Source organism: Talpa occidentalis, unplaced genomic scaffold (genome assembly GCF_014898055.3).
Source record: "Talpa occidentalis isolate TD23 unplaced genomic scaffold, MPIMG_talOcc4v2.1 talOcc4.14, whole genome shotgun sequence".
Classification (NCBI taxonomy): Eukaryota; Metazoa; Chordata; class Mammalia; order Eulipotyphla; family Talpidae; genus Talpa; species Talpa occidentalis.
The window spans coordinates 73,717,156-73,741,898 of NW_023601433.1; the positions used below are offsets into that span (position 1 = coordinate 73,717,156).

The 24,743-nt window shown below is 45.3% G+C and overlaps 1 protein-coding gene across 1 annotated transcript in view; it reads right to left on the minus strand.

Annotated features, from left to right (window-relative positions):
- Positions 1-21,694: 21,694 nt before the first annotated feature.
- Positions 21,695-24,743, minus strand: part of PITPNB (phosphatidylinositol transfer protein beta) — a 63,648-nt gene continuing 60,599 nt past the window's right edge. The window contains exon 11 of the mRNA XM_037510795.2: positions 21,695-23,676. Coding sequence (XP_037366692.1) covers positions 23,626-23,676 — 51 coding nt within the window. The 3' untranslated portion in view covers positions 21,695-23,625. The remainder of the gene's footprint in view (positions 23,677-24,743) is intronic.

The window sequence follows — 24,743 nt, forward strand, 5'->3', positions numbered from 1 at the left end:
AAAAGGGGATGAGTTTTGTGGGCCTCCCTGGTGGCACAAGGGGTTAAGTCTCAGAATTATGACGCTATCGGCAGCCACTGCAGCATGAGTTTGATCCCCGGCCAGGGAGGTGACCTACATGGCCGAGCAGACCTCCACTGTCTCACCCACTACTCCCCTCAGCAGTGTATTTCAGCTCCCCACTCTGTCTCTGGTGAATCCACTCACCGTCCCTGCACCTCTGACCTACACCCCAGTTCTTGTATGCATAAATAAATAAAATAAATCTTTAAAAAAATAAAAGGGGATGAGTTTGGATGACATTGAAATTTCCCTCCAGCCTACAAGCTTTTGCAGTGCTGTTCCATCTCCCTCAGCATCAGCTCACCCTCACTTGTCACAGTTCACCTGAAAGTTACCTCCTCATGGAAGCTCCAATATTACATATCTCAGTGTTCCCAGAGGAGAGACATCAGTTTCACATATTTTCCACATGGTCCATAGGGGTGATGGACAAGTCCACCTTGTTTGCTGCTGCAGCCCTGGCTTCAAGAACAGCGCTTGGGCAGCCCAGAACTTAATAAGTAGGTGTAGATGACCACAAATGTTCAAAGGCACACCAGATCTGGCATTGTCATCACTTAACCTTACGATGACTCATAACCATAGAATCACCTATGTGACCCAGCAATTTTACCCCTAGGTAAATATCCAAAAGAATTGAAAACAAGTATTTCAACAAAACAAATGTCAATCAACAGATGAATGGGTAAGCAAAATAGGGTCTATCCATATAATGGAATAGTATGCAGTCATAAAAAGGAATAGGATGAACCTTGACATTATTATGCTGAGTGAAGAAGTAGTCATAGAAGACCACATATTATATGATTCAATTGATATGAAATATCCAGAATAGGCACATCCTTAGGAAAATAGATTAGTGGTTGCTAGGAGTTAGGGGAGGAGGAAAAATAGTGACTGCCAATGGTACAGGGTTCCTTTTGAAGTGAAAATGTTCTGGAACTAGTTAGAGACAATGATGATTGTACAACTTTGTGAATGTCCTTAATGTCACTGAATTGTTTGTTTCAAAATTATTAAAATGGTCATTTGATGTTGTATGTACTCTACCACAGTGATATTTTTTAAATTTTCAATTCTTATATGTCACCCACTTTCAGGCAAGAGGTTACACAGGGGACAGGAAATAGCATTAGAAGTCATAGGTCCCAGCTGAGCTTTGCCCAATATGCGGGGCACCTTTGGACAGCTCAGTGACCCTCTAAGCATCTTAGTCCTCCTCTGTGAATCAGGCCTCTTGCCCTTGACCCTCGTGGGATCTGTTCAGGGGAAGCTCATGCAAGAGCCACATGGTTTAAAGAAATAGTGTGGCAACTAAAGCAGACAAAAACAGACCCCTAAACTCCATGCAGACAGCTGACATCCCCTAGCTAGTCAAGCTTTCCTTCTTTTTCAAAGGGCACTACTCAGGTTGTTCTTACAAAGTCCCTGGATAAAAAGCAGACCCGGAATGAATGGGGGTGTCCCCATTGTGACATGTCAACACTCTGCTATGGCTGGTTTTCCAGAGTATGCCCCATGGGTGCACACCTAGTGGACAAAGGAGAGGCCTGCCTGTGCTGTTAAATGGCCACTATGTTGTTGGCAATCTGTCCTGATCAGTAAGGGCAAGGAATAGCAGCAGGTACACCAGCTCATGTCCCCAAATGATACTACACATTCTTTTTCACCTCTCAGCCTTTGCATATGCTGTGTCCTCTGCCTGGAATGTTCTTCCCCTGTATTAGTTTCCTGTTGCTGCTGTAACAAATTACCACAATTTTATTGGCTCAATACAACACAAATTTATTATTTTACAGTTCTAGAGATTAAAGTCTGTCCAGTTTCAGAGGTTAAAGAGTTTCTGGAAGCTCTAAAGGTGATTCCATTTTCTTGCCTCTTTCAGCAATGCTTGTTCATGGCCTTCTTCTATCTGCAAAGCCAAAGGAATTTCATCATAGTCTCACTTGTGTGTTCAGGAACCACAGTGTGACTACAGGTACCATGCCCCCAAGCATCACTCCCCTCATAATACACCAAATACTACCTTGGGAGGACTGTCAGAAGCCTGAAAGCTAAGTCTGGCTGGATATTCAGCAAGAAAGTCACATGAAAGAAGAAAACATGGCTCTTAGCGCACAGTAGGCGCTTATATCCAGCATCATGTGGTGGTGAAAGTTGGAGGCAGAATGGATTCAAATCGGCATTCTCCAGTAATCATTGTACTGACATTGGACAAGAACCTTCAATTTCTTTCCCCAAACTTGATTTTCCCCTTAGGCAACATGAGAATAGTAAGAGGACTGTTTGTAAGGAAGAAATAAGATAAAAGGTAGAAGTGCCTGGCACATAGTAAGGACCAGATCATTGTGAACTATGATGATCAGAGAGAAATCCCATCACTACTGCGGAACCAACCAGGAGACAGGGCCCCTGGAAATTATACAAGGTCAGCCTCTAATTTCCCGTAACTCAGAGACTCCTACTCGCCTCATAACTTTGGAAAATATTCTCTTAGCGTTTGCAATTCTTGATCTGGGCCCAACACTGAAATTATTGCAGACTTTTTTCTTCTTCTCCTTCTCCTTTTTTGACAGCTTGAGCAAAAGGAGCTGTTTTTGAATTTCAGGAGGGGAAAAACACACACACGCATGCACACACCCCAAACAGCATCATTTTGCAGGACAAAATGTCCCCTGTGCCCCAGAGCAGGCAGCCCCGGCCCCGCTCCGGCTGGCCTCACAAACACTTAGTGTCACTGCAGGTTATGTAAGCGCGGTTTGGGCCTGCGAAGTTGGACGTGGCCTTGGGTTTTGAAAGGAGGCAGAGGACTTTGGGTGAAGAGCTGTTTGGCTTAAAATAAATCCAGGAACTCAATGCAGGGGAAAAAATCCCCAAGACTCTAATGGAGGGAACATTTAGATATATATAGTTTGGAGCATGGAGAACTCAAAAAACTGCTGCCAGTTTGGCAGAGGTGGCTTTCTTGGCCCTATTCTGCTGATGGGTGGATAGGCTGAATGATCAGAAGATGGGGGACATCACCATGAGACTCTTTCTGTGGGATAAAGGACAAAACAACATGTAGACCTTGTCACACCTGGAAGGAAAACACCAATTCTCAATATTTTCAAAAGCTGTTTGCATCTTTGTTCACTGCATTTCCAGCCCTCTGTTGGAGCCCCAGATTTAGAGATTCCTTCTGGCCAGTAGGGTCAAAGCAGGCAATCAAGATCTTTGATCCATGAAAAAAGAAAGCAAGGGATATAGGGCATCCAACTCGTTCTGATTTGCCTGAAATCTTCCCAGTTTTAAAACTGAAAGTCTTACCTTTTAGGGAAGCAAGGGAATGTGGAGACAGTGATCACCCTGTAAGAGAGAGTAATAAAGATAAACATGCCATGCTAGGGCTTTGTATAAATATTATTCTACTTCATTTTCCCAGCTACCTTTTTAGATAGAGTGTGCCCATTTTACAGACCAGGCAACTGAGACTAAGTGGGGCGGGGGGCGGGATGGAGGAGTCACACAGCAGGGAGGAGAAGATTCTCAGGGGCACTTATGAAAACTGGAGATTCCTGAGCCCCACCCCGGAGATTCCAACTCTTGGATTAGGGGACCTGCATTTATAACTCCTGATGGTTCCATGAGCAGGTAATTTCAATGTATATACAGCCCAATCAAGCTGTGTTGGCAATAGCCTTGGAAGTGAGTATGGAAAGGTAAGTTCAATGGAGGCTGAAATTCAAGGTGAGGAAACAACATGAAAAAAGACACAAAGTTGTGGACACTGTTGAGTGTATAGCTGAATACACTGCCTTTGGGCAATAGAGAGGACAAGGAAACTGCTGTTGACACACCATAATCTGGAGGTCTTACATGCCAGGCTAAGAAAGTTGGTCTTAATCCTAATCTCCTAAGTGCACTGGGGAGCCTTGGAAGGGTATAAGCAGTAGTGACAAGGTCAAATGTGTACTTTGGAAAGATCACTCCTATCCAGCAGTTATGTTGGGAAGGGGTGTGAATGGAAGTGACAGAAGCCCTGTTCAAACTGGCTGAAACAAAAACAGAAATTCATTGACTCACATCATTGATAATAGCTTCAGGCATGGCTGCATCTAGGTACTCAATTTAGAAACCAGTCTCTCCATGCCCTGGTTTTTTCTTGCATCTTTCCAGGCAGACATGCCATCTATAGCAAAAAGATAGACCCCAGAAGATCAAGGCTTGCCTCCTGTGGCTTAGCAAACCAAACAAGAATGCCTGTTCCACACTGCTTTCAGCTAACACCCTAGTACCACCACTTGCAGGCATTGATGGACTTATCCTTCAACAAATAACAGTGGTTATTCATAGAACAATGACCTGATCTAAATCAAGGACCATGCCTGGAGTTTGGGAGTGGGATCAGCCCCACCCCAAATCCACAGTCAGATGGGAGGGGGACTAGACCTCAAAGGAAATTATAGATTCTGTTTGCAGGAGCTTTGATCATGGACCATGGGAAATGAAGTGGCTCAGCCGTGGCCTAGAATCCACTGTATTACCATCCTTATATGCCTGAAATGGAAACAGAGAGATGAAGTGACTGGTAGAAGGTCACACAGCAACCCAGTCAATCAGCACTACAACCCAAGTCTTTGACTTGTTCAGACAACAGCTAAGGTCAACAGTTCAGAGTGTGGCCCCTGCCAGGTAGGAGTGTGTTGTGGTGACAGCCCAGAGAAGCCACCTATAGATGACTGAAATTTAAGAAATGACCCTAGAGCTGCCCTCTTATCAATCCCATCTCAATAGCCAGTTATTCTGCAGATATATATTATTAAAAGGCTGGGAAATCCTCTCATTCAGATCTAGAGTCAGGGCTCAACAGAATCTAGAATGGCAAAGATTGTGTGTGTGTGTGTGTGTGTTTGTGTGTATTTAGTCATTCCTGAGACACACCACAATGGACAAGTTAGTAACCATTAAAAAATGTGGACTTTGGGAAACATTAGAAACATGGGGGGCTGTGCCCTATCAAGTCAGGGAAGCAGGACCCCATTATGGCACAGCCACACCAGCTACGTGCATGTGGAGGGTGGTGTGGAAGGTCAAAAGAAGGAAATTGCTGTGGGGCTGTCACATCTTAGACTGTTTTCAAAGTTCTTTACAATTGCATCCTCTACTCTAGATCCTATTATTCTTATTTTAGAGGTGAACTCCTAAGACTTGGTCTCAGACTCTCATTGCTGAGCAAGAGGGACCCATGCTGGGAGGAGTCTCCTGGAGGGACAAGAACTACCTGGAAAATACCCATGATATTGCATCCTGACTTTTGCTTGAATCCAACAACAAAGGCTCCTGTGCCCATGGGGGCAGCACTGCCAGGCGTGCAAACAGACTAATGTGTCACAGCCGCCCAGCGCGGCCATCTGCTCTTTAGAAGGCAATTAAATCTGACCCAGCAATTATGACTTCGCAGTAGGTGATGGCCTCAACCACAGCACCTCCCCAGGCTCCAGACTCCACAGAGAATTCCAGAGCCCCATGTGCTGCTTGAAGAACCCCTTCTTTTATGGGAAGTGGAAGAAGTAACTTGTCTGTGGACAGAACTGGCTTCACAAGGCTATGTAGTTCCACTATCTACTTTCTGACAGTTCATTGAGGTAGGTATTTTTCTCCCCATTCACAGATGAGAAGCCTGAAGCTCAGGCTTTTCTGGACAGCATCGCTGAAACTGTAAGAGGTAGAGCTGGGCTTTGAATGCAGGCATCCAGCCCCAAAAGGGCCCTTTCCTTCAGCCAGGACAAGCTGGCTGAAAAAACACAACAGTCTTCCCTCACCCACCCTAGCCCCACACCTTTTGCTTTGAGTGACTCCATGAGTCTTTGGAAGACACAAGCCCCTATTCAGACATACACTCAACAAATATTAATTGAGCATTGACGGTTTGCCAGAATCAGTACATGGAGGTAGGGAAGGTATTATGAGCAAAAAGACCCCACCCCTGCCCTCATGGAGTATATAGATTAAAGAGAAAGACCATTCAACACACATATGAAGCTATACAGTCAGAACATTGGCAAGGAGAGATACAGGAAGGCCTGAGAATGTGGAGGCCACAGAGGACTTCCCTGAAGAAGTGCTACACAGGCTAAGAGCTGAAATAGAGGAGGTAAGAAAACAAAAAGAGGAGGAAACAGTATTCCTGGCAGCAGGAACAGCATATGCTAAGGCCCTGTGGTCAGATCCAAAAAGGTCAGTATAGCAGGATAATGTCCAGGGAACAATAACAAATAATAAAAGGTATTGTTAATAAATAGTAAAATTAATTTTGATTAACTCCTAACACAGGGTCCAGCTAATGTTTGCTGTGTGGCCACTGCATACTAAGTTTCTTATATGTAATCTCTTTAAATCCTTACAAAATTCCCACTGAGGTTCTCCTCTCCTCCTTTCCATTTGACAGTTGAAAGGAAATGGAAACTCAGATGTTGGAAGTTCCCAAAGCTGGCAGTCGAGGGGTGTTATTCTGTCCCTGGCTCTGTGTGAAGCAACTCTACACAAGAATCCTGTCAGCAATCTGTGACAAAGGGACCTTTATTATCACCATTGTACAAAGGGGAAAAGTGAGGCTCAGAGGGGACATATGACTTGTCCATGGCCTCAGAGGTGCGAAGCTGAAGAGCTGGGGTCTGAATCCAGGCAGGCTTGTCTCCAAGCCCAGGGCTGTTTCCACAGAATCAGAGTGCAGCAATGGCCTCACCCTAAAGCCAGCCCACCCCTGTGCCCAGAAGTGAGTGAGGAGTTCACAGTTGCTTCATTGTCTCTTGGCTGCTGTGGCTCTGTCTGGCCCCCTTCTGTGGCTGCCATGTGTTACCACTCAGTTCCTGTAAAACATTCCACCTTAAATGGCATCTAGGCACAATCAAGTTTTCCCCCAATGCAGAAGCCAGGCAAGGATTTTGGGGCAAGTGCTTTGTCTGGCAAGTGATCTAGGAAGAGGAGTCAGGAACAGGGAAGCAAGAGAAAAAGAAAACCAATAAAGGATGCATTCAGAAGTGGGTGGCCATAGTGGGCAACTGGGGTGCCCAGAGGACCTCTGGGAGACTGTGCATTAAACTTGGGTTGCCCTACCTGAGGGATGAGAGAGTTGTGGTATATATCCCTCAGCGCCCATCTTGCTCTGGCAGAAGGCAACTCCTGGGCTGGGAGTTGGGCAGTTAGCTGGCCAGCATTTCTAGTCAGTCTGCCCACTCACCTGGCCAGCCAGAAGTGAGGCTATCTGCAGGTGACCTCCAGAGTGGGCTGGTCTGGGAGGCATGGATCACAGAAAGTTTGTTGGTCCGTTCAGTCTGATAGGCAACAAACACTTCTCTAGCCTCTATATGCATGGTGGTGTGATGCTCAGAACAGAGACAGCCTGCAAGGGTAGAACAGTTGGGTCCTACTATGTGTCAGGCACTGAGTCAAAACACTAAAGACATTCCTTTTTAAAATTACATGTGCCAATGTAAATATCAAAAACTACTTCACTAGATTTTATGTTCTTGCTGTGGATTCTAGGGATGTGACTCACACTTGAAACCTCAATTTTTCCAGCCATAAAATGGGCATGAGGTGAGTATCCACTTCATAGGGTTGTTGAGAGGATTAAGGTGTAAAATTCTTGGAAAGAACGCGTGGCACAGAGTAAGCATAAACAGTATTTTTTTCTCTTGTTATTTATTTCACCAAATCTAAGATACCACTTTCCCAATTTTAGAGATATTAAAATATGAGAGAGAAAAGAAAGGACTCCTTAGAGTTGATGGAACATGCCATTATTCCTGTTTCCCAGACTGGGGCCTTGAGGTTTCAGGCAGGGCCATAATTTGCCTGCTTTCCCCCAGTGTTTCCTGCTTCCTGCCTTGGGATGGGGCCCTCCCTAGGTCACGCTGGTGTCAGGTTCAGGCAGATCTCACTGTTCATGTCACACTGCAAGAGAAGACTCAGCCCTTTTCAAGTACTGGATTAACTTATTCTACTGCAGTGTCAGAGAAAAGCAGAAGTCCGGAGCAATTATGATGATGGGGCCCCCACCCACCCAACACCCTCCTCCTGGCCTCTGCCAAGATGACTCAACTCAAATTATCCCCCTAATTGTCTCAACCTGTGTGGACTCACAGCTGGGGCCCTATTTTCCCCAAACCCGAATAACTGGATCTTTGAGGGCTGCAGACAGGCAGAGAGATCCCCTTTCTCTGAAATGGAATGTGGCCCTTCCACCATTCCTGATAAATCCGATTCTACTTTCCTCTCCCTCCAGCCCACCTCCCTCTGCATGAGCACTGGGTTGATGAGGGCCTTTAGGAAAGTTTCTGCTTAGAATCACCTTTCCCTTTGAGTATCCCTGCTCCCCTGCCCTTGGTCTTGCCTTGGACTTGTTGACCTGCTGGGCAAAGGACAGATTTGAATTTGAAGCCCCTCAAGGGGAAGAACTCCCTTGCATTGACATCTGGATCCCATCCAGCAAAGTTCACAGCACAGATAGAATATTCAAGACAAGTGGATTGGATAAAGGAAAAAAAAATTAAAAGGACCAAAGCCAACCTTTGGTCATAGGAGAGAAAAGGGACCCTCCCAGGAAGAGTGTGCTGCAGAGGACTGGCACTCTGTAGCAGAGACAACCAGACACAACAGCACAAACAATAGATACAATAGCAAGAACAAGCAGACTCAACAATGTTCATGCAAAGGGATAAAAAGAATCTCCCAAGGAGCCGGAGGATGCCAGAGGGGATAGTTTGCATATTCAGGATTTAGTAAAAATGTGTTGACCAAGAAAACTCTCCTAGTGCATTGGTTTTATGAAAGCAGGATTGAACGGGTGTTTGTTGAGGTAGATTGTGGCTCTTGGGACCAAGGCTTACGTTGTACCACTACATACTGGCAGTCCCTGGGAGCCTGACGTATTTATTTTTAATTGGCCGGTACATAGGAATGAATTGATTCCCTTGAGGACACTCATCTTTGAGTGACTCATTATCATCATTGGTGTAGACAGACCCTCACCAATACCCCACAGTCTATTCCTCTTCCTTCTCTCATGGACATGAGCTATCACATATTAAATGTAGTTTCATCTTGCCAGAACAACTGCTCACCCCACTATTTGCATGCTTACGTATCTAGAAGCAACAACCAACATTGCCTTGGGGAGGTGGTTTTTAAATGAACATAAGTAATGTTATTCTTTGTAGCTAATTTGCAACTTTAGTTTCTCCATCAATATTCATTTTCAAGATTTATTCTTGCTGGTAAATGCAGAGCTAGCACATTCCTTTTAACTATTGCATAATATTCCATTTGATTAAATTTAATCATTTAGATAAGTCCTGATTTTATGCTTCCATTCACCCAATGGCTGGACTTATCTGTGATTTCTAACACTGGCCTATTCACTGTACATTTTCTTTAGTTGTCTCATCCATAAAAATGGGGTGTCACCAATGACTCTGTTATTTCTAACCTGGCCGTCTAAAAGGCAGAGCCTATCCTCAGGAAGTTCAACAGTCTGGTTTAGAAAGACATAATTTATACTCACAGACAAGGAATTGGGTAACAAATCTGTGTCTTAATTCTCATCTCTGTTGTTGGCCTCTAAACCCTTTTCACCCTAAGGACACTTATCACAGTGCCTGGCACTCCTGGTGTGAGGGAGGCCTGTGAGTGGTCGCCTTTGTGGGAGGGGGAGGGGCACAGCTCTGTGGTTCCATCAGGGAACCTGCCTGGTCCATCAACAGCAGCTTAGGCTGGGCAACTTCCTGCCCCAGACCAGCAGGATGCACCTCATGTCACGCAGCAGGCATCCCCTGGCTGTTATTTATGTTGGCTGCAAAGTCTAGGAATCATTGCTGCATGTGTAGCCCAATGTCTCAGGATTAAGTCCTACAAGCATGAATCTCATTCCCCAGTATTCCCCTGTGATTCAGACCATAGACCCTCCTCCCTATGGTGGGTCCAGGCTTATTGTTACAGGAAAAAGAAAGATAACAGAGGCCACGCCAAGGAAGCTCAGAATCAGATCTACGGTCTGGTAGAAACACTGCCATATGCTTAATTGTGCTCCACTTACATAGAATGTTCCAGAATCGTCACTCTGGGGTAGAGAGATGCTAATGGCTATTATTACATTTGGACAGCCCTGTTGAGTTATCTTGTGATCTTTGCAACTGCTGCATGACGCGCTGAGAGTTGCCAGCCTATTCCACCATGGGAGAAATGTCAGAGTCATCATTGGCAAATGCTTGTGGAGCACCTGGGACAGACTCTACCTGGTGCCAGGTACTGGGAGGGCACATTTGGTTCTCATGGGACTTCTAGTCTAGTGGGAAGGGACAAGCAACACTCACACACACACACACACACACACACACACTGCAGGTAGTGGTAAGTGCTACGAAGGATAAAGAACCATGATGATGTGGGGAGAGGCTGTTTTCTATAAAGTGACCTGGGGAGGACCCCTGAAGAGGGGTCATGTGAGCATCTGAGGGGGGCCAGAGAGGAGACACTGTGAGGGATTCCGGGGAGTGTTTTGGGCAACAGCAACAGCCAGTGCAAAGGCTCTGAAGGATGCATGCCAAGTGTGTCGGAACAGTGGCCAGGGGGCTGTGTGGCTAGAGAGGAGAAGCAGGAGTGTCTAGAGAAAGAGATGGGGCCCCCTAAAAGGGATCTGGTCTGAGTTCTGAGTTATATGGGAGAATTTTGAGCAGAGGAGGAATGTGACTTGTTTGATATTTAAAAGAAGCTTCTCTGACTCCTCTGGGGGTGGGGAGGGGAAAGAGCCAGTTGGGAATGTCTTAGACAACAATCCGGGGAGAGGGGATGGTGGGTCAGGGTTGTGTCAGGGTCCTTGCGATAGGCCTGGTGAGAAGGGCCAGATTCTGGAAGTATTTGAAAATCAGGGCCACCAGGATGCAATGTGAGGCATGTGAGGTGCACTTGACCAAGTCAGAGCTGGGTGTTCAACCAGGTGCCCCTTGGTTGTGCTCAGACTCCTCTGGAGTCTGTTGTTGGAGCTTCAGCTTATCCACTCACACAGGCACGATGATTGCCACGAACCCCCATGGATTCAAGCCTGTGGGTCCCATCCCATGTTAAGGTGATCCCTGGGATTCTTCCTGCAATTGCAGACTCCACTCCTCATGCATACTCGCTCCTGCCAAGATGATCACGAGCAGGTGTGGGACCAGGACCCTGGGTCAACCAGTGTTTTCACATACAGATAAACCCAAGCAAATAATCCTTTATCCTTCACCTACTTTAAAGTCACATTCCAGAGAAGAGTATTTCCATCTTGATTGTATGGCTGAGGAAGCTAAAAGAGGTGGTGAGACCTGTTACCCAAGGCAATGGGGCAGCTGGAGTTTTATTTATTTATTTTTAATATGTAGTGTAGTTTACTTTTTTTTTTTTAAGATTTATGTATGTATGCATACAAGAGCTGGGGTACAGGCCAGAGATGCAGGAGAGTGAGAGGATTCACCAGAGACAGAGTGGGGAAAAGAACAGGCAGACTGACTGAAATACATTGCTGAGAGGAGCAGCAGGCGAGACAGGAGAGGTCTGCTGCACCATGGGGGCTGCTCCCTGGCTGGGAATCAAACTCATGCTATAGTGGCTGCTGATAGCTTCACAGTGCTAAGACTTGACCTCTTGGGCCACCAGGCAGCTGGAGTTTTAAAGCTGTGGCCTGCACTCCGTGACGGGAGATGGCCACTACCTGGCTGAGTCCTGCCAGGGGAAAGAATGAAGGAGTGAGCTGCTAGGAGCCCTCTGGAGTCAGACACTGGTTCCTCCACAGTTCAGTCTTTTTTGGGGGCCCTTGGTCCCCAGCACCCAGGCCAGAGACCTCACACTTGAATCTGTCTTCATGCACAGCTGTGAGTTTTTGGAGAGTAGATTTTAAACAGTTGAAACCACTCAGGGACGCCAGGCTTCGATAATCAGGTACAAGGCATCTGGCCTCTTGTTCTTTCTGCCTGCAGAAGATCCCGTGACGATTAGGGAAGAAAGAGCAATTTTGCCTCAAAACGTTCATGGTTCCAGTCCATTCCATTTTAGAATTTCTTAGATCTAATTCTTTATTTGTTCCATCTTGGAATTTTCAAGGTTTTCATTCCTTTCAAAACTATCCGGTCCTACTAGAATTTCCTTGATCTAATTTCTAATCGAGTCCACTCCAGAACTTTGGAAAAGTACGTGGGAAATAGGTCTGGGTCACATTCCCCATCACGAATATTTACTTGTATCCAATTATTCCTTCAGCCAGCCTGTTTGAAGTGTGGCCTGGAAGCCAGGACAGAGCTGAACTGAGAATGCAAAAGTGCATGGGGCTGAGGCTCTCCTCTTCAGGATCTCACAGCGGAGGGGAGCAAACACTTTAACAAGTAACTGGTGATGGCATTGTGATGCCTGGAGACCAGGCACAGGAGTGAGCGAGCATGTGGGCCCTGAAGGCACTTGTGGCTTCTGCTGGGCTTCCCAAGTCAGAGTCACCCATGGGAACTAATGAAAATGCAGATCCCTAGGCTAGGCCAGAACCCTCAGAGGTTCTCCAGGCCTGGGGCTGGTCCCCCCATGGCCCAGATTCAAGGGGTTTCTCAGAACTTGGGATTGCAGTGCTAGAACTAAGACGGTCCTTCAGTCCAAGGATAGTGGTCTCCTTCAGTACAAGTTTGCATTATTTTTTTTTAAGATTTATTTATTTATGCATACAAGAGCTGGGGTACAGGGCAGAGGTGTAGGGGGTGAGAGGATTCACCAGAGACAGAGCAGGGAACAGAACAGGCAGATTGACTGAAATACACTGCTGAGGGGAGCAGCAGAAAAGTCAGGTGAGGTCTGCTGTGCCATGTGGGTTGCTCCCTGGCTGGCTGGGGATCAAACTCCTGCTGCAGAGGCTGTGGATTGCTTCATAGTGCGGTGCTTAACCCCTTGCACCACCAGGGAGGCCCCTATTTTTTTTTTATTGAGGTAACTGGTTTACAACACAGTATGTGCTTCAGAGGCATAGGATCACACCTCCTCAGATGCATGTCACCACACCACACCCCCCAAACAAGGCACCCGCAGTCCCCCACTATTGTCCATTGTGCCTCCTCCCCTGTTTTGTAGCCTAGATTCCACAGTCAGATTCTAGGGTGATTGGTTTGGTTTTATCTAACCCTTGTTTTGTTTCTCTATAGTCCACATAAAAGTGAAACCATCCAGTATCTGTCTTTCTCCTTCTGACTTATTTCTCTTAATATAATCCCCTCCAGTTCCAACCATGTCACAAATGGCAAGATTTCATTTTTTTTATATAGCTGAATAGTATTCCATTGTGTATATATACCACATTTTTTCTAATCCACTCCTCTAAGAGTTGCGATTTTAAAGGCTCCCCAGGTGATTTTAATGCAGGTGATTCCCAGGCACCCCCCAGTCCCAGACTTCCCTGGAGTAGGTGGGGGAAGGCCAGAGGTAGGATGGGTGGGGTATTCTGTCTGCACAAGGTTGACAGGTAGGGCAGTCAAGACTCAGGAGTAAAATCCCCAGGGGGGCTTCAGCCCCTAAATCCGCTGACCTCAATCTCTTTCAGAGCATTCCCAGTGTGGAAATGAAAAGGAAAAGGAAAAATAAGAATGGATTGATTAGCCCAACTGAGTGGAGACATCCGAGCTTGTCAATACTGCTGGGGCCAAATTTCCCAGCAGCCCCCAGCTGGGCACAGCTGAGCTACGGCTTCTGCGAGCTGCAGGATATTTGGAATAAAGGCTCAACCTTGGAGAAGTATTAATGAAAATGTCACAGGCACTAAAGTCAAAGCAGATGCGAAGTCGGCTACACGGGTAGACATAGCTGATAAGAAACAGCCCAGGAGAGAACAAAACCTCTTGAGATTAGGTCAAGGGCAGGCAAAAAAAAAAAAAAAAAATGACATCCGGGGGTCCCGCATGGCAACTCAGAGGAAGACTGTCGCGCCTGTGGAACAAGCTGACATTTTTGTGCTGCGGCGTTATATATTGACATCCCGACAGGGCAGCGTTCGGCGGCCTCCACATCAGCAAATAAATATTACGTCTCCATCTTCAGCTAAGCAGAGCTGTGGTGCATTCCTATTACTTCATGTGGATTAACCATCTGGAAGTTGAATCAAGCCACAGAGTAAAGAATGGGATCCAATTTTGCATTCACCAAAATAAGCCGTACTAGTCTCAATTTATGGCAGATGGTTATGCAGTCTCAGCGGGCCAAAAAATCTCTCTGCAAAAGAATAAAGTTTATGCCAATTACTGTAATAGGAACCAGCACAACAACTGTGTGGGGTTGACTAAGATCGCAGATATTGCTGAACAGCTCATAAACTGCGGGGGGCCAGGGGAACGGTGGGGACCCAGTTAATTCATTAAGATAACGCGAGAGAAATGAGGAGCAGAGTTAGTCATAAAACAGAAATATTTCCTTGTACGGGGTGGGAGGGGATCGAGGTGGAGTGGCTCTTACTGGGATGGGGCCTCGCTGTGCTGCAGGCTGGCTCAGGGGAGTGGTTAACAGGGAGACTGCCTGGCTGCTTGGTGGGAACAGCACAGGAGGAGAGGGGTTAAATTTGGGGCTTCTGTGTTCCATTCATTCAAAACAGATTTGTTGAGCATTGACTACTCTGTGGTAGGCAGCAGGCAGGCCTCAAGCAGACAATGGCCAGCGTTACTCGCACTCCTGGTCCTGCCCTTGTAGAGCTCCTGGCCTGGCTGCCGTGGCAGCACCCAAGGGGGTTGCTGGTGTAGGGGAGGCAGCTTCCAGAATGTGCTCTCTGTGCTGAGGTCAAAGGTTGAGCAGCAGAGGGGAGAGGGCTCCGGGCCTAGAGGACACTGGACTTTGGTCTCAGAGATCCTCGAAGAAGGCCAGCGTGGCCAAAGCGAGGAGACGGGAGAGGATGGCCGGGCCAGCCCGCAGGCCTCTCGGGCTCTGTCCTGAAAGCAGAGATGGAGTGACCTGACCCACTTCCTTTGAGTGAGAGGCTTTTGCCTACAGGGAACGCTGTCTCTTTTCAGCAAAGGGCAGTTTCTTGACCTATGTGGGCTCAGATTTCCTCAAGGGTAGGGAAGTGTGATAAGTCCCCTCTCGCCAGGGCCTCCTCACTAGGAATCGTGAGCTAGAGGGGATGATGCTTGGGGTGAGGACTCCCCTCTGAGTCATCCTGTCTGAGCATGGCACTGCGGGGGCCCTCCTGGCCAGCACCTCCACATCAAAATTTGCGCCCCTCCCCCACCCCCTGCTAGGCCTAGAGAAAAGACGGCAGACTGTTGGTGCGGGGTTCAGTTTTTGTTTTTCAGTGACAGTTGCTGACTTAAAGAATGCCGACATTTGAGGCTAAAAGTAGGGTGAGTAACTATCACCGACGCAGTTTTTCCAGGACAGTCCTGATTTTAGCACCCCAAGTTCAGCCTCCCAGGAGATGCCTCTATCCTGGGCAAACCAGGATGGCTGGTCACACAGCTGATTGGTAGACCAACCAAGGGGTAATCCAGGGCTGGAGAGATTTTCCCATGTCACTTAATACATTTCTTGTCTCACGGCCACAGACTATGTTGGTATTATTCCTCCAAACTTCACTGGCCGGATACAGAAGTTCAGACTCAGAGGGGCCAAGACTTACTTGCTAGCCATTTGCTCAGTAAGTGGGCATGGTGGGCTTGGAATGTCCACATCCCCTCGTCCAGTGTGGCCTCTCAGACAAAGCAGCAGCAGCCACGGCAGCAGTTATGGTAGCTGGGTCGGCTGGCAGGGAAGGGAACAAAGCTCTTTGCAAGCAACAGTGCTCCCTCAGTGCCTGGCCTGACCAAAGGCTGTCCTACCCACACAAAAGCCTGAACAAACATTGGGGCCGGCATCTTATCTTGGTGGCCCCAAGTCAGGGCTGCACCAGGTTGTCCTGAGTCACCCATGGGGCTTCCCAGGATTCTGGGGGCACAAACAGCCTGGGGAGAAGCCCCTGCTTGAGGCCCAACTCAGGCATGTGGGGGGAGCTTGCCAGCGGGAATGCAGGCTCTGACCTCAATTGCACAAGTGGAAAATCTGAGCCTGTTGGGTTGGAAGGGACTGAAGGAACCCTGAAATCCCCCCCCACCGACGGCTTTCTGGCACACTCCTAGAAGAGGAGTGAGCTCATGGGCCACCAGATGCTGAACCAAAAAATCTTATCCCCAGTGATAGGAGGCACTGCTGGGCATTCGTGCCTGGGGAGTGTTCTCAGGGCTCCGGGTGTTACAAAAATAGTTTTAAGTCAGATTTTCTTGTAAAGTGAAACGCTGAAGATAATTCGGGGGGGGTGGTGGGTGGGGGGCCTGGGATGGGGGGAGGTAACTACCCACAATCCCCACCATTCTAACAAAACAACCGCCGTGGCTCCCTTCCAGATGTTCGCAGGCCAAAGCATTTCCTGCAGCTGAGGAGGGACTGCAGTTCTAATTTCTCACCTCAATGTAGCAGACATTTGTATTTCCACATACTTCTCAGAATTATCACTGAACCTTTTCCCTCAAATACTTTGAGGTGACTTACATTAGGAAGCATGGGTCTAGGAGGACCACGGACCCTCAACTTTTACAGCATGATCACAAAAGATCAAATGTGGGGGGTGGAGAAGGCATGAAGGAGTTACGCCAGGAAGTCCTGTCTGAAGAGTTGCCTCAGTTGGATATAAAATTCAACATGAGAGTTTCCTGACATCACCACCGAAGGGGAAATTCAACACCGTCAAGGAAGAAATGTTTCTTGGCTCTGAGCTCTGGGAAGAATCAGGCATAGAAGTTGTTTAAGAACATAGGGTGTCCTCCATAGAATTTTTATCATTATCAGTTTCTCCTCATATGGTTCCCATAGTAAATGCCACAGGCGTGGGATTCTGCAGTTCTGAGGGACAGGAGGTGGGCGAGCAGTGGTTATGAGTGACTCTGGAGAGTCACGTAGCCCCTTAGCCCCACTGTTTTTGGCAACATCAATGAGCAAAAATCACAACTTACCTGGGCCTCAGCTTCCTCATCTGTAAAAGGGGGAGTAATAACAGCATCATAGTGTGGTTGTGGAGATGGAATGAGGCAATTTGTGTGTTGTTTAAAACAGTACCTGACACAAGTGCTACTAAGTGTTGGCTGATTTTTGAGTAAGACTCGAGGAGACATTGACAATAAGGCCTTTGTGCCAAATCCAGTCACACTCTTTGTGTACTCAAGTTTTATTAACAAAACCATACCCATTCATTTATATAGTGTCTACAACCGCTTTCATTCTACAAAGGCAGATTTGAGTAGTTGCCACAGAAACTGCATAGCCCACTCAGGCCCAAATGTTTACCATAAGGCCCTTTAGAGAAAAAGCTTGCCAATCCATGGACTAAAGGAGGGAATGGTCCATGTGATGTCTTGTACGGCACTTCTGGGCCTGTCCTAACCCTCTCTCCAGTCTTACTGCCTGCACAGCACCTCCCTGGGAATGAATTTTCCGAGTGATAGCTATAGCACATGGTCTTGATCGGCTGAGTTGTTCCAGGGCTTCCCAGGCCATGGGAAAGTAGAGGCGGCTCTGAGAGAACATACCATCAGTATTCTGGGCTACACGGAGCCAGCGTGCATGGGGATGCCCAGAGGCAAAGCTTTTGTTTAGCACATACATTAATAAACACTGTAAGCCACTCCTCTGTTCCACTTCATGAAGCTCCCTCAGTCTGGAGTGCAAGGCAATTCTGCTATCGACTGATTAGCAGGTGGTGTCAGAATATGTAAGGGATCAACGAGGCGGAAGCATGTCACGGCACTTTGCTGTTTCTCAGAAATTCAAGGAGTAAACAGATTCAAGCCAAGGTCGAGTGTCACTGACTCAGGGAAACTCTGGGCTGATTTTCTGGGCAAAGGTCTGGCTTGAATGTGCCCCATCAGCAGCCATGAAACCAAGCTCAGGTTGACACATTAGTAATGGTACGTAGCGCCAAATTTTGATCGTGGAAAATGTATAGAGTATCTACAAGCTTTCCCGCACTTAATAGTATTTAACAACCACAGATGGCATTTTCCAGACAACAGACCTATAGTGAAGTAAAACATGCCAAATGAGAAACTAACCAGCATTATCTTCATTGTATTTCATACATCAACAGTTTTTGTTAGCACATCTTAGCTCTATCCTTCACCTCTCAGTATTTGTTGGTTGGGAATCAGATGGCAAATAGCAACTGTCTTCAACTGATTACAGTCCTTTCTGTGGACAACATCCTAGCTACAGGCAGAAGAGATCAGCTCAAACCCTTTCACCCATGCCTGACCATCCATCAGTCATGAGCATCATTGGCTCCACTTTCTGAACAGAATGGGGCTTTTACTGGTTGGCTCCTGGGCCTCAGGGGCCATGCAGGACTCAGCACAATTAGGAATGTTCTACAGTCACCTCTGGCAAACTCTGATTAAGGTTATCCATACAATGTTCTAGAACTGTCTAGAATGTTCTAGGATTTGGCAAAAGCATGGTCTCATCAGTCAAATCCAGCCTGCTGCGTGTTTGTGTAAATAAAGTTTTATTAGAACAGATCTGTTTATTCCTCTTGGCACTACATGGCTATTTTTTACATTATTAAACAGCATTTATATTGTTACATGTATGCTGAAAATATTTCATGTCCAGCCCTTTACAGAAAGTTTGTAGACTCCTGCCTTGATGAGAGGACATCTCACCAAAGCATGCCCTAAACCAGGACATGAGCGTTTGGAGGTACTTTTTGAGATTCAGCGACCAACTTATTTCCTGGCTTGGGCAGTACAGCTAGTGTTTGAGTTCTTTGATGGGAGAAGATAGTACCTTTGGGGCTGGGAGAAGAGACCAAGTTTGGTTTTAGTCTCCTTCTGTGTGAGTATGCCAGAGCTTTGCTTTGCATGTCTGGAAAGTGAGCAGGAAATGCAGACCTGGAGCTCCCTCCTCTGTTCTCAACACACTCTCCCACTAGCTTCTAGAAATGACAACATCCTGTTGCAGTTAGCTGTTGGGCTTTAATTCTCTGAGGGCAGAAACTAGCTGCTACTGATTTTGGATTATTCTCCCCTCCTAAATTAGGACTCAAAAGGTGTCTTGCCCAATGTGGGCAGGTACCTGTGTGGGTAAAAGGAGCTCTCAGTTTCCATCAAGGCAGGTGACCGTCACGTATAGTTGTGGGTGCTGCCCAAGAGGAGTTCCCAAGCTAATGTGGGACACAAAACAGAATTAGAAAAAATGACATCTATTACCAAGACAACCAAATGAGGGCTGTGGACCACTGCAGATGGCTCCAGGTTAAGACAGGCTGTGTGGAGGAAATACACAGCTTTGAATGGGTAGGAACAAGATTGCTTCAAGAAGGTGGTCTTCTTAATGATCTTCCAGGGAGAGAGTGAGAACTCTCTTTGCTCTTCTCCTTTCTTTAAAAACAGGGCACACCAAACCCAAGCCATAGGAAGGCTTTGTGGGCAATTGTTTTTAAAGCCTCCCCACACCCCCACCCCCCAATGTGCTTCTGAGGTGCAGCCAGGATTGAGAACTTTTGGTTTACAGGAGCTGTATTTTCTTTGACCCAGCAGCCGTAAGATAACAGAAAAAAACGTTGGACTCTCAAGACAGTTGGGACAAGAGCCTGACTAGAAGACGTTTCTTCTCATCCAGGGACAAATTTTAATTCACGATTTAACTTAACAGGAAGGAAAATACATAAATCCATGAGGAAGCAGTGGTTTTCATACAACCCCCACTGGACAGAGCAAGACCTATAGGGCATGGGGAAAGCAAACAAAATGAGTTCTCAATTCCTTTCAAATAATAGTGATGCCTTGCAACATGGGACTCTCAGAAGGAAGGAATGGACATCAGTGTGAAGTGTCCCAAACTGCTAAGCACTGCTTTACATGCTTAGCATAGCCTTGGAACAACTCAGTAAGCATTAGCGTATCTGCAATTTCTACTTTTCCCAATCCAATCTGGAGGAAGAACTGGTTTTGAAGGGACCTCTCTGGGTCATTATTTCCAAGTCAGAAAACATAACCCCAATAGACAACAGCACAGCTCCCAGGAAGCACTCTTGGATAGCAAATGCTCCAAGCTCAGTGGAAGCATCTTTAACTGTCCCCCCTTGCAGTCCCTAACTCTAAAATTGTCAAATGAAGGTAGCTTGAAAAATTAGGTTTGGGGCCCAATGAACTCCATCTCCCATCACTCAGTGCCTCTCATGATATCTGAGGATTTCAGGATAGTAAGTACATTCTCTTCAGATGATCAAGAACAAGGAAGTCCACACCAGCCCCTTGTCAACTCAGCTGCTCAGAGAAGATAAATAAAACTGTGAGAAAAAAAAAAAAAGTCTCTTCATTAGAGACAAAATTTGAGGACATTGGGCTGTGGAACATACAGCTTAACAAGTTTAAGAGGGGAGAGCAAAGGGAGTGCTTTAAAAACCAAGAGTTAAGTTTACAGAATAGAGAGGCAAATGATTTTTAGATCAACCATCAGGGAGTCTGGTAAGTGAATTGAAGAGGAAGAAGAGACACTGACCAGGATGTGCCATGTGCTAGAGCCTCGTCTCAAATGACCGTGAACACTCTACAGTTGGGAATTATGGCCTGCACTTAAGAGACAAGGATGCAAGATGCAGCCAGAGACAAGAAGGGGTATGCCCCTGACCCCAAGCCCAGTTTCCAGCAAAAGACTAAGAGTTCCTCAGGTTCTAGTCACCAAGATACCTGTGGCTTGAACTTTTGTTTTCTACCTAAACAATGTAGAAGACACCCAAGATCTCCTTCAGCCAACTTTCTACTGTTAAATGAGTACTAATCAAACTGTACTGTAATTTACCTGTTCATATGTGTGTCTCCCACACTGGACAGTGTGCTGATTTTATTCATCTTGTTACCTACAGTGAGTGAGACCTGAGAGTCAGGCATACAGCCAGGCTGGTTGCTAAATGTACAAATAAGACTGTCAATGTGAATGCAAACATTATGTCTGACACATAAAGAAAATGACATCAGAAAATAAAAAGGACATCCCTGAAATATGGTATCATACATTCAATCTACCCAGATAGCTGGCCACCTCTCCAAAAGTTGATCAGCTCTGGAATTTAAACTGGTGCCACGATAGTTGTTTTGTGACCAGAAAAGTAGACTGGAAAGGACAAAGTCCTAAAAGGAGATGTAAGAGACACAGGCCCACACCAGGAAGCCATGATCTGGAAACAATGAGAACCTAATGGCAAAATCTTCACTGAGTGTTTTCTTAAAAGTCTATGGGTTTTCCGCATTTCTCTCCTTTAAAAATAATTTTTTAAAAACCCGAGACTAAAAACATATAATCCTTCAGATTAGTGCTTAGCGTTTAAAGATAGAAACTTATTTAAGAAACCAAATATAACAACTTAATGCAGCATCGGCGCATTTCAACAACAGGAGTCTGTGATAAAAAATTAAAAACAAAACAAAACATTTTTCTTTTTTCTCCCCCCCGCCCATAGTGGCAGTGCTGCAAATTAGAGAATTCTTGAAAAAAAAAAAAAACAGTGAAGAAATGGCCCACTGTGTTCCAAACCAGAGGAGGCATCAGGGAAACAACCACTCAAGTGCACAAGTGGCATTTTGTGATCAAATTTATTTTTTGTTTAAATTTCATTTACTTTGTTTTACTGTAATTTACACGAGAGACTGCCAAGTAAACTAGATATTTTACATTCACCACACATTCCCTCAAATCTCCACAGTTGTTAGAAAAACATTAAAATCCATGCGCCGAGATCTCATTTCCATGTGAGCCTAAGCTCCCAATGATGATACAGATGCCAGCGAGAGTTAAGTTCATTAAATGGAGAGGGCTAGACTCTTTATTTCACAAAATTAGCAATAATCTTCCTCACATCAAACACTTTGCAGACAATGATTATGCTTTGACAAAACCTATCTTACAACAGTGTCCGGAGAGTAAACATCAGTCTTGATCCTGAGTACACAGAGGACATATGCGATGTGAGGTTTTCTGCGGAGGACAACAGGGCATCGTAACGCAGTAGTGATACTAAACACCCTTGTCTGAGTCACTGCAATCACTTCAGTGGGGACACGGTACTTGTGGGAAAACGAGGAGCGGGGAGGGCAGGACTGTCAGCAAATCAGATTACTAATGTGATGTGACTACAGGGGCTGGCATGTTCTAGGAGGGATGAGCGGTTAAAGAAGACAGTTTGTGACCTGAAGGCTTCAACAATGTCATTGTGTTCAAGCTTCCAGGACTGACAGGAGGAAAACGGGATTTGGACAGAGAAACCTGATAAAAATCTTACCTTGCTATTGTCTCTTTCTTTAAAAAAAAAGGTGGGGGGGGGGAAACGTGGCAGTAGCTTCTAACTAGCAGTTTCATGGTTCTTATTCGGGACATGCTCCAAAGACATCCTGCTCAGGAGCACTACCGCAAGGGAGGAGGGGCACTGGCCCCTCAGCAGGACCCCCTAACTGAGCAGGCCGGCCTCATGCTGCATCTGAAATTTTCCTATCTCAGAGTCAGCATCTCCCCTGTAAAGTGTATTTCAACAAGAAAAGAGGAAAACATCTTCACTGTCTATATTCTATCGTGTGAGCTGTGAGTAATCTACATCATTTGCATAGTTTCCAAGCTGTAATTTCAGAAAACAGTCATTTCAGAAACAAGATTCCATGGAAGTGCTGTACTTCCAATTTCTCTAAACAGCCAACAACGCTATTAATTTCTTCATCAATTTCTTTGTTTGCCTAACAGAAGCCTGAAAATTGTATAGTGTTTATTATAAATCACAAACCGTCATCTCCATTTCTGCTAGGTTTGATGTAGAAAAATACTTGAAATTTAAAATACAAAAATCCAATAAAAACTGGAAATTTTTTTTAAAAGGACTTTTCCCTAGGGGCAAACAAGTAAAAACTGGCCTATAATTTTACTTCTTACTAACAAATATTGTCCAACCGGCTGTATGATAATAACCATCCAGAAATAAATCATTATAAATACATTCAGAGTTTACATTCCGGATTCATTGGAATACTAAAAGCTTTTCAGTAAATTTCTCTGTGGGAGTCTGTTGCTTATAGGACTAAAATAAAGATTTATAAGAGACTGATTTAAAAGAACAGAAAAGTAATAAAAGTCTCTATATATATATTGGTCCACAACTTGACATTTATGAAACATACCAGCTAGTATTACATTGCAGTCAATTTGTCCATGAATGGTATTACTCTTGATAATTATTAAAATTTGTTCCAGGTATATATATTGAAAATATTTTCTTTTGCATTCTTGCTGAAGATAGGTACAGTACTTTGGAGAAATTGTACTAATCCCTTCAGTATGTTTGTATGTACATATATACACAAGTGTGTGTATTCTGATCTGTAGCTCTACATGCGTTTTATATACAGCCACAGACATACACACACAAACATATATACACACGTGGTTGGGGACCTGTGCATGTGAGACATTATCACAAGCACACATCTGGGAAACATCAACACTGCAAGATACTGGTCAGATTCTTCTTCACTCATCACTGGCTGCACTTGTTCCCCTCACTTGACCTTGATTACGTAACTGTAAGAAAAAGTGAAAGTGCAATGTGTTAAAATACACAGACACACAATGTCAGACAGTCTTCAGAAAAACAAAAAAAAAGTCATCATTACAGCGAAACCTGTAGCAAAAAAGGGTACCCTGATGACTGCATTTTAAATATTTAATCTTTTGAAGATTCTGGTCTTACTAGTGCAGTGGCTTAACATTCTGTTTCATCAGAGGGAAAATAGAAGCAGAAATAAATCACAGAAACTTAGAAGAACTTAACATAAACGGTAACTTAAAATTTTTAAATGAACACTGAATTAAAGAAAGGGCTCTGGAGGAATCCTGGCAGAGTTCATTCATTCTTACTTGGAATAACTATTTCTCTACACAGCTGACCCCCTCATTTCTCCTGTGTTCAATAATTAAAGAGCAGGTAGTGCAAGTAAGGGGTACACAAAGAACCAAGGTAGAGTGGGAAGACTGTTCAATATTGTTCTTTTCCTAACACTGTAGTGAGAGATTAATGAAGATTCAATATTTACAACCAGTGTTCTGTCAAGTTTGGTTTACTCACTGATTTCAGTAAGTGGTGGGGATTCTGAGGCTCTTTTTGCCCCTCTAGGAAAATCTCATCTGGGTATATAAATTTGTTTTAGAGAAATAACATTGCAAAAATGTTTCACAATATCAATGAAAACCAAAGTATATTTACACATATTAAAGCTAACCACAAAGGTAAGTGGAGATTCGACATGAAGGACGACTTTCTGGTGTTCAGGAAAAATTTCAGCTAAAACTATGGAGGTTGGCCCTTTTGGTATGGGAAGAAGGATCTTAGTCTGACTTAACACACTTTTTTTTTTTTTTTTTGTGGGACCCTCGCTGGTGGCCGGGAATTGAACTGGCGCTGCAGAGGCTGCAGGAAGCCTCACAACCCAGCGCTCAACCGCTGCACCACCAGGGGAGGCCCAAGACTTTAACACACTTTTAACTATTTCCTCACTAATCACAAATGGTCCTACTAAGAAATTTGTCAGTTAATTGGTTACTGATGAAACTATCATTTGGCTTCTAGGCAAAATGCATGATGAATACGT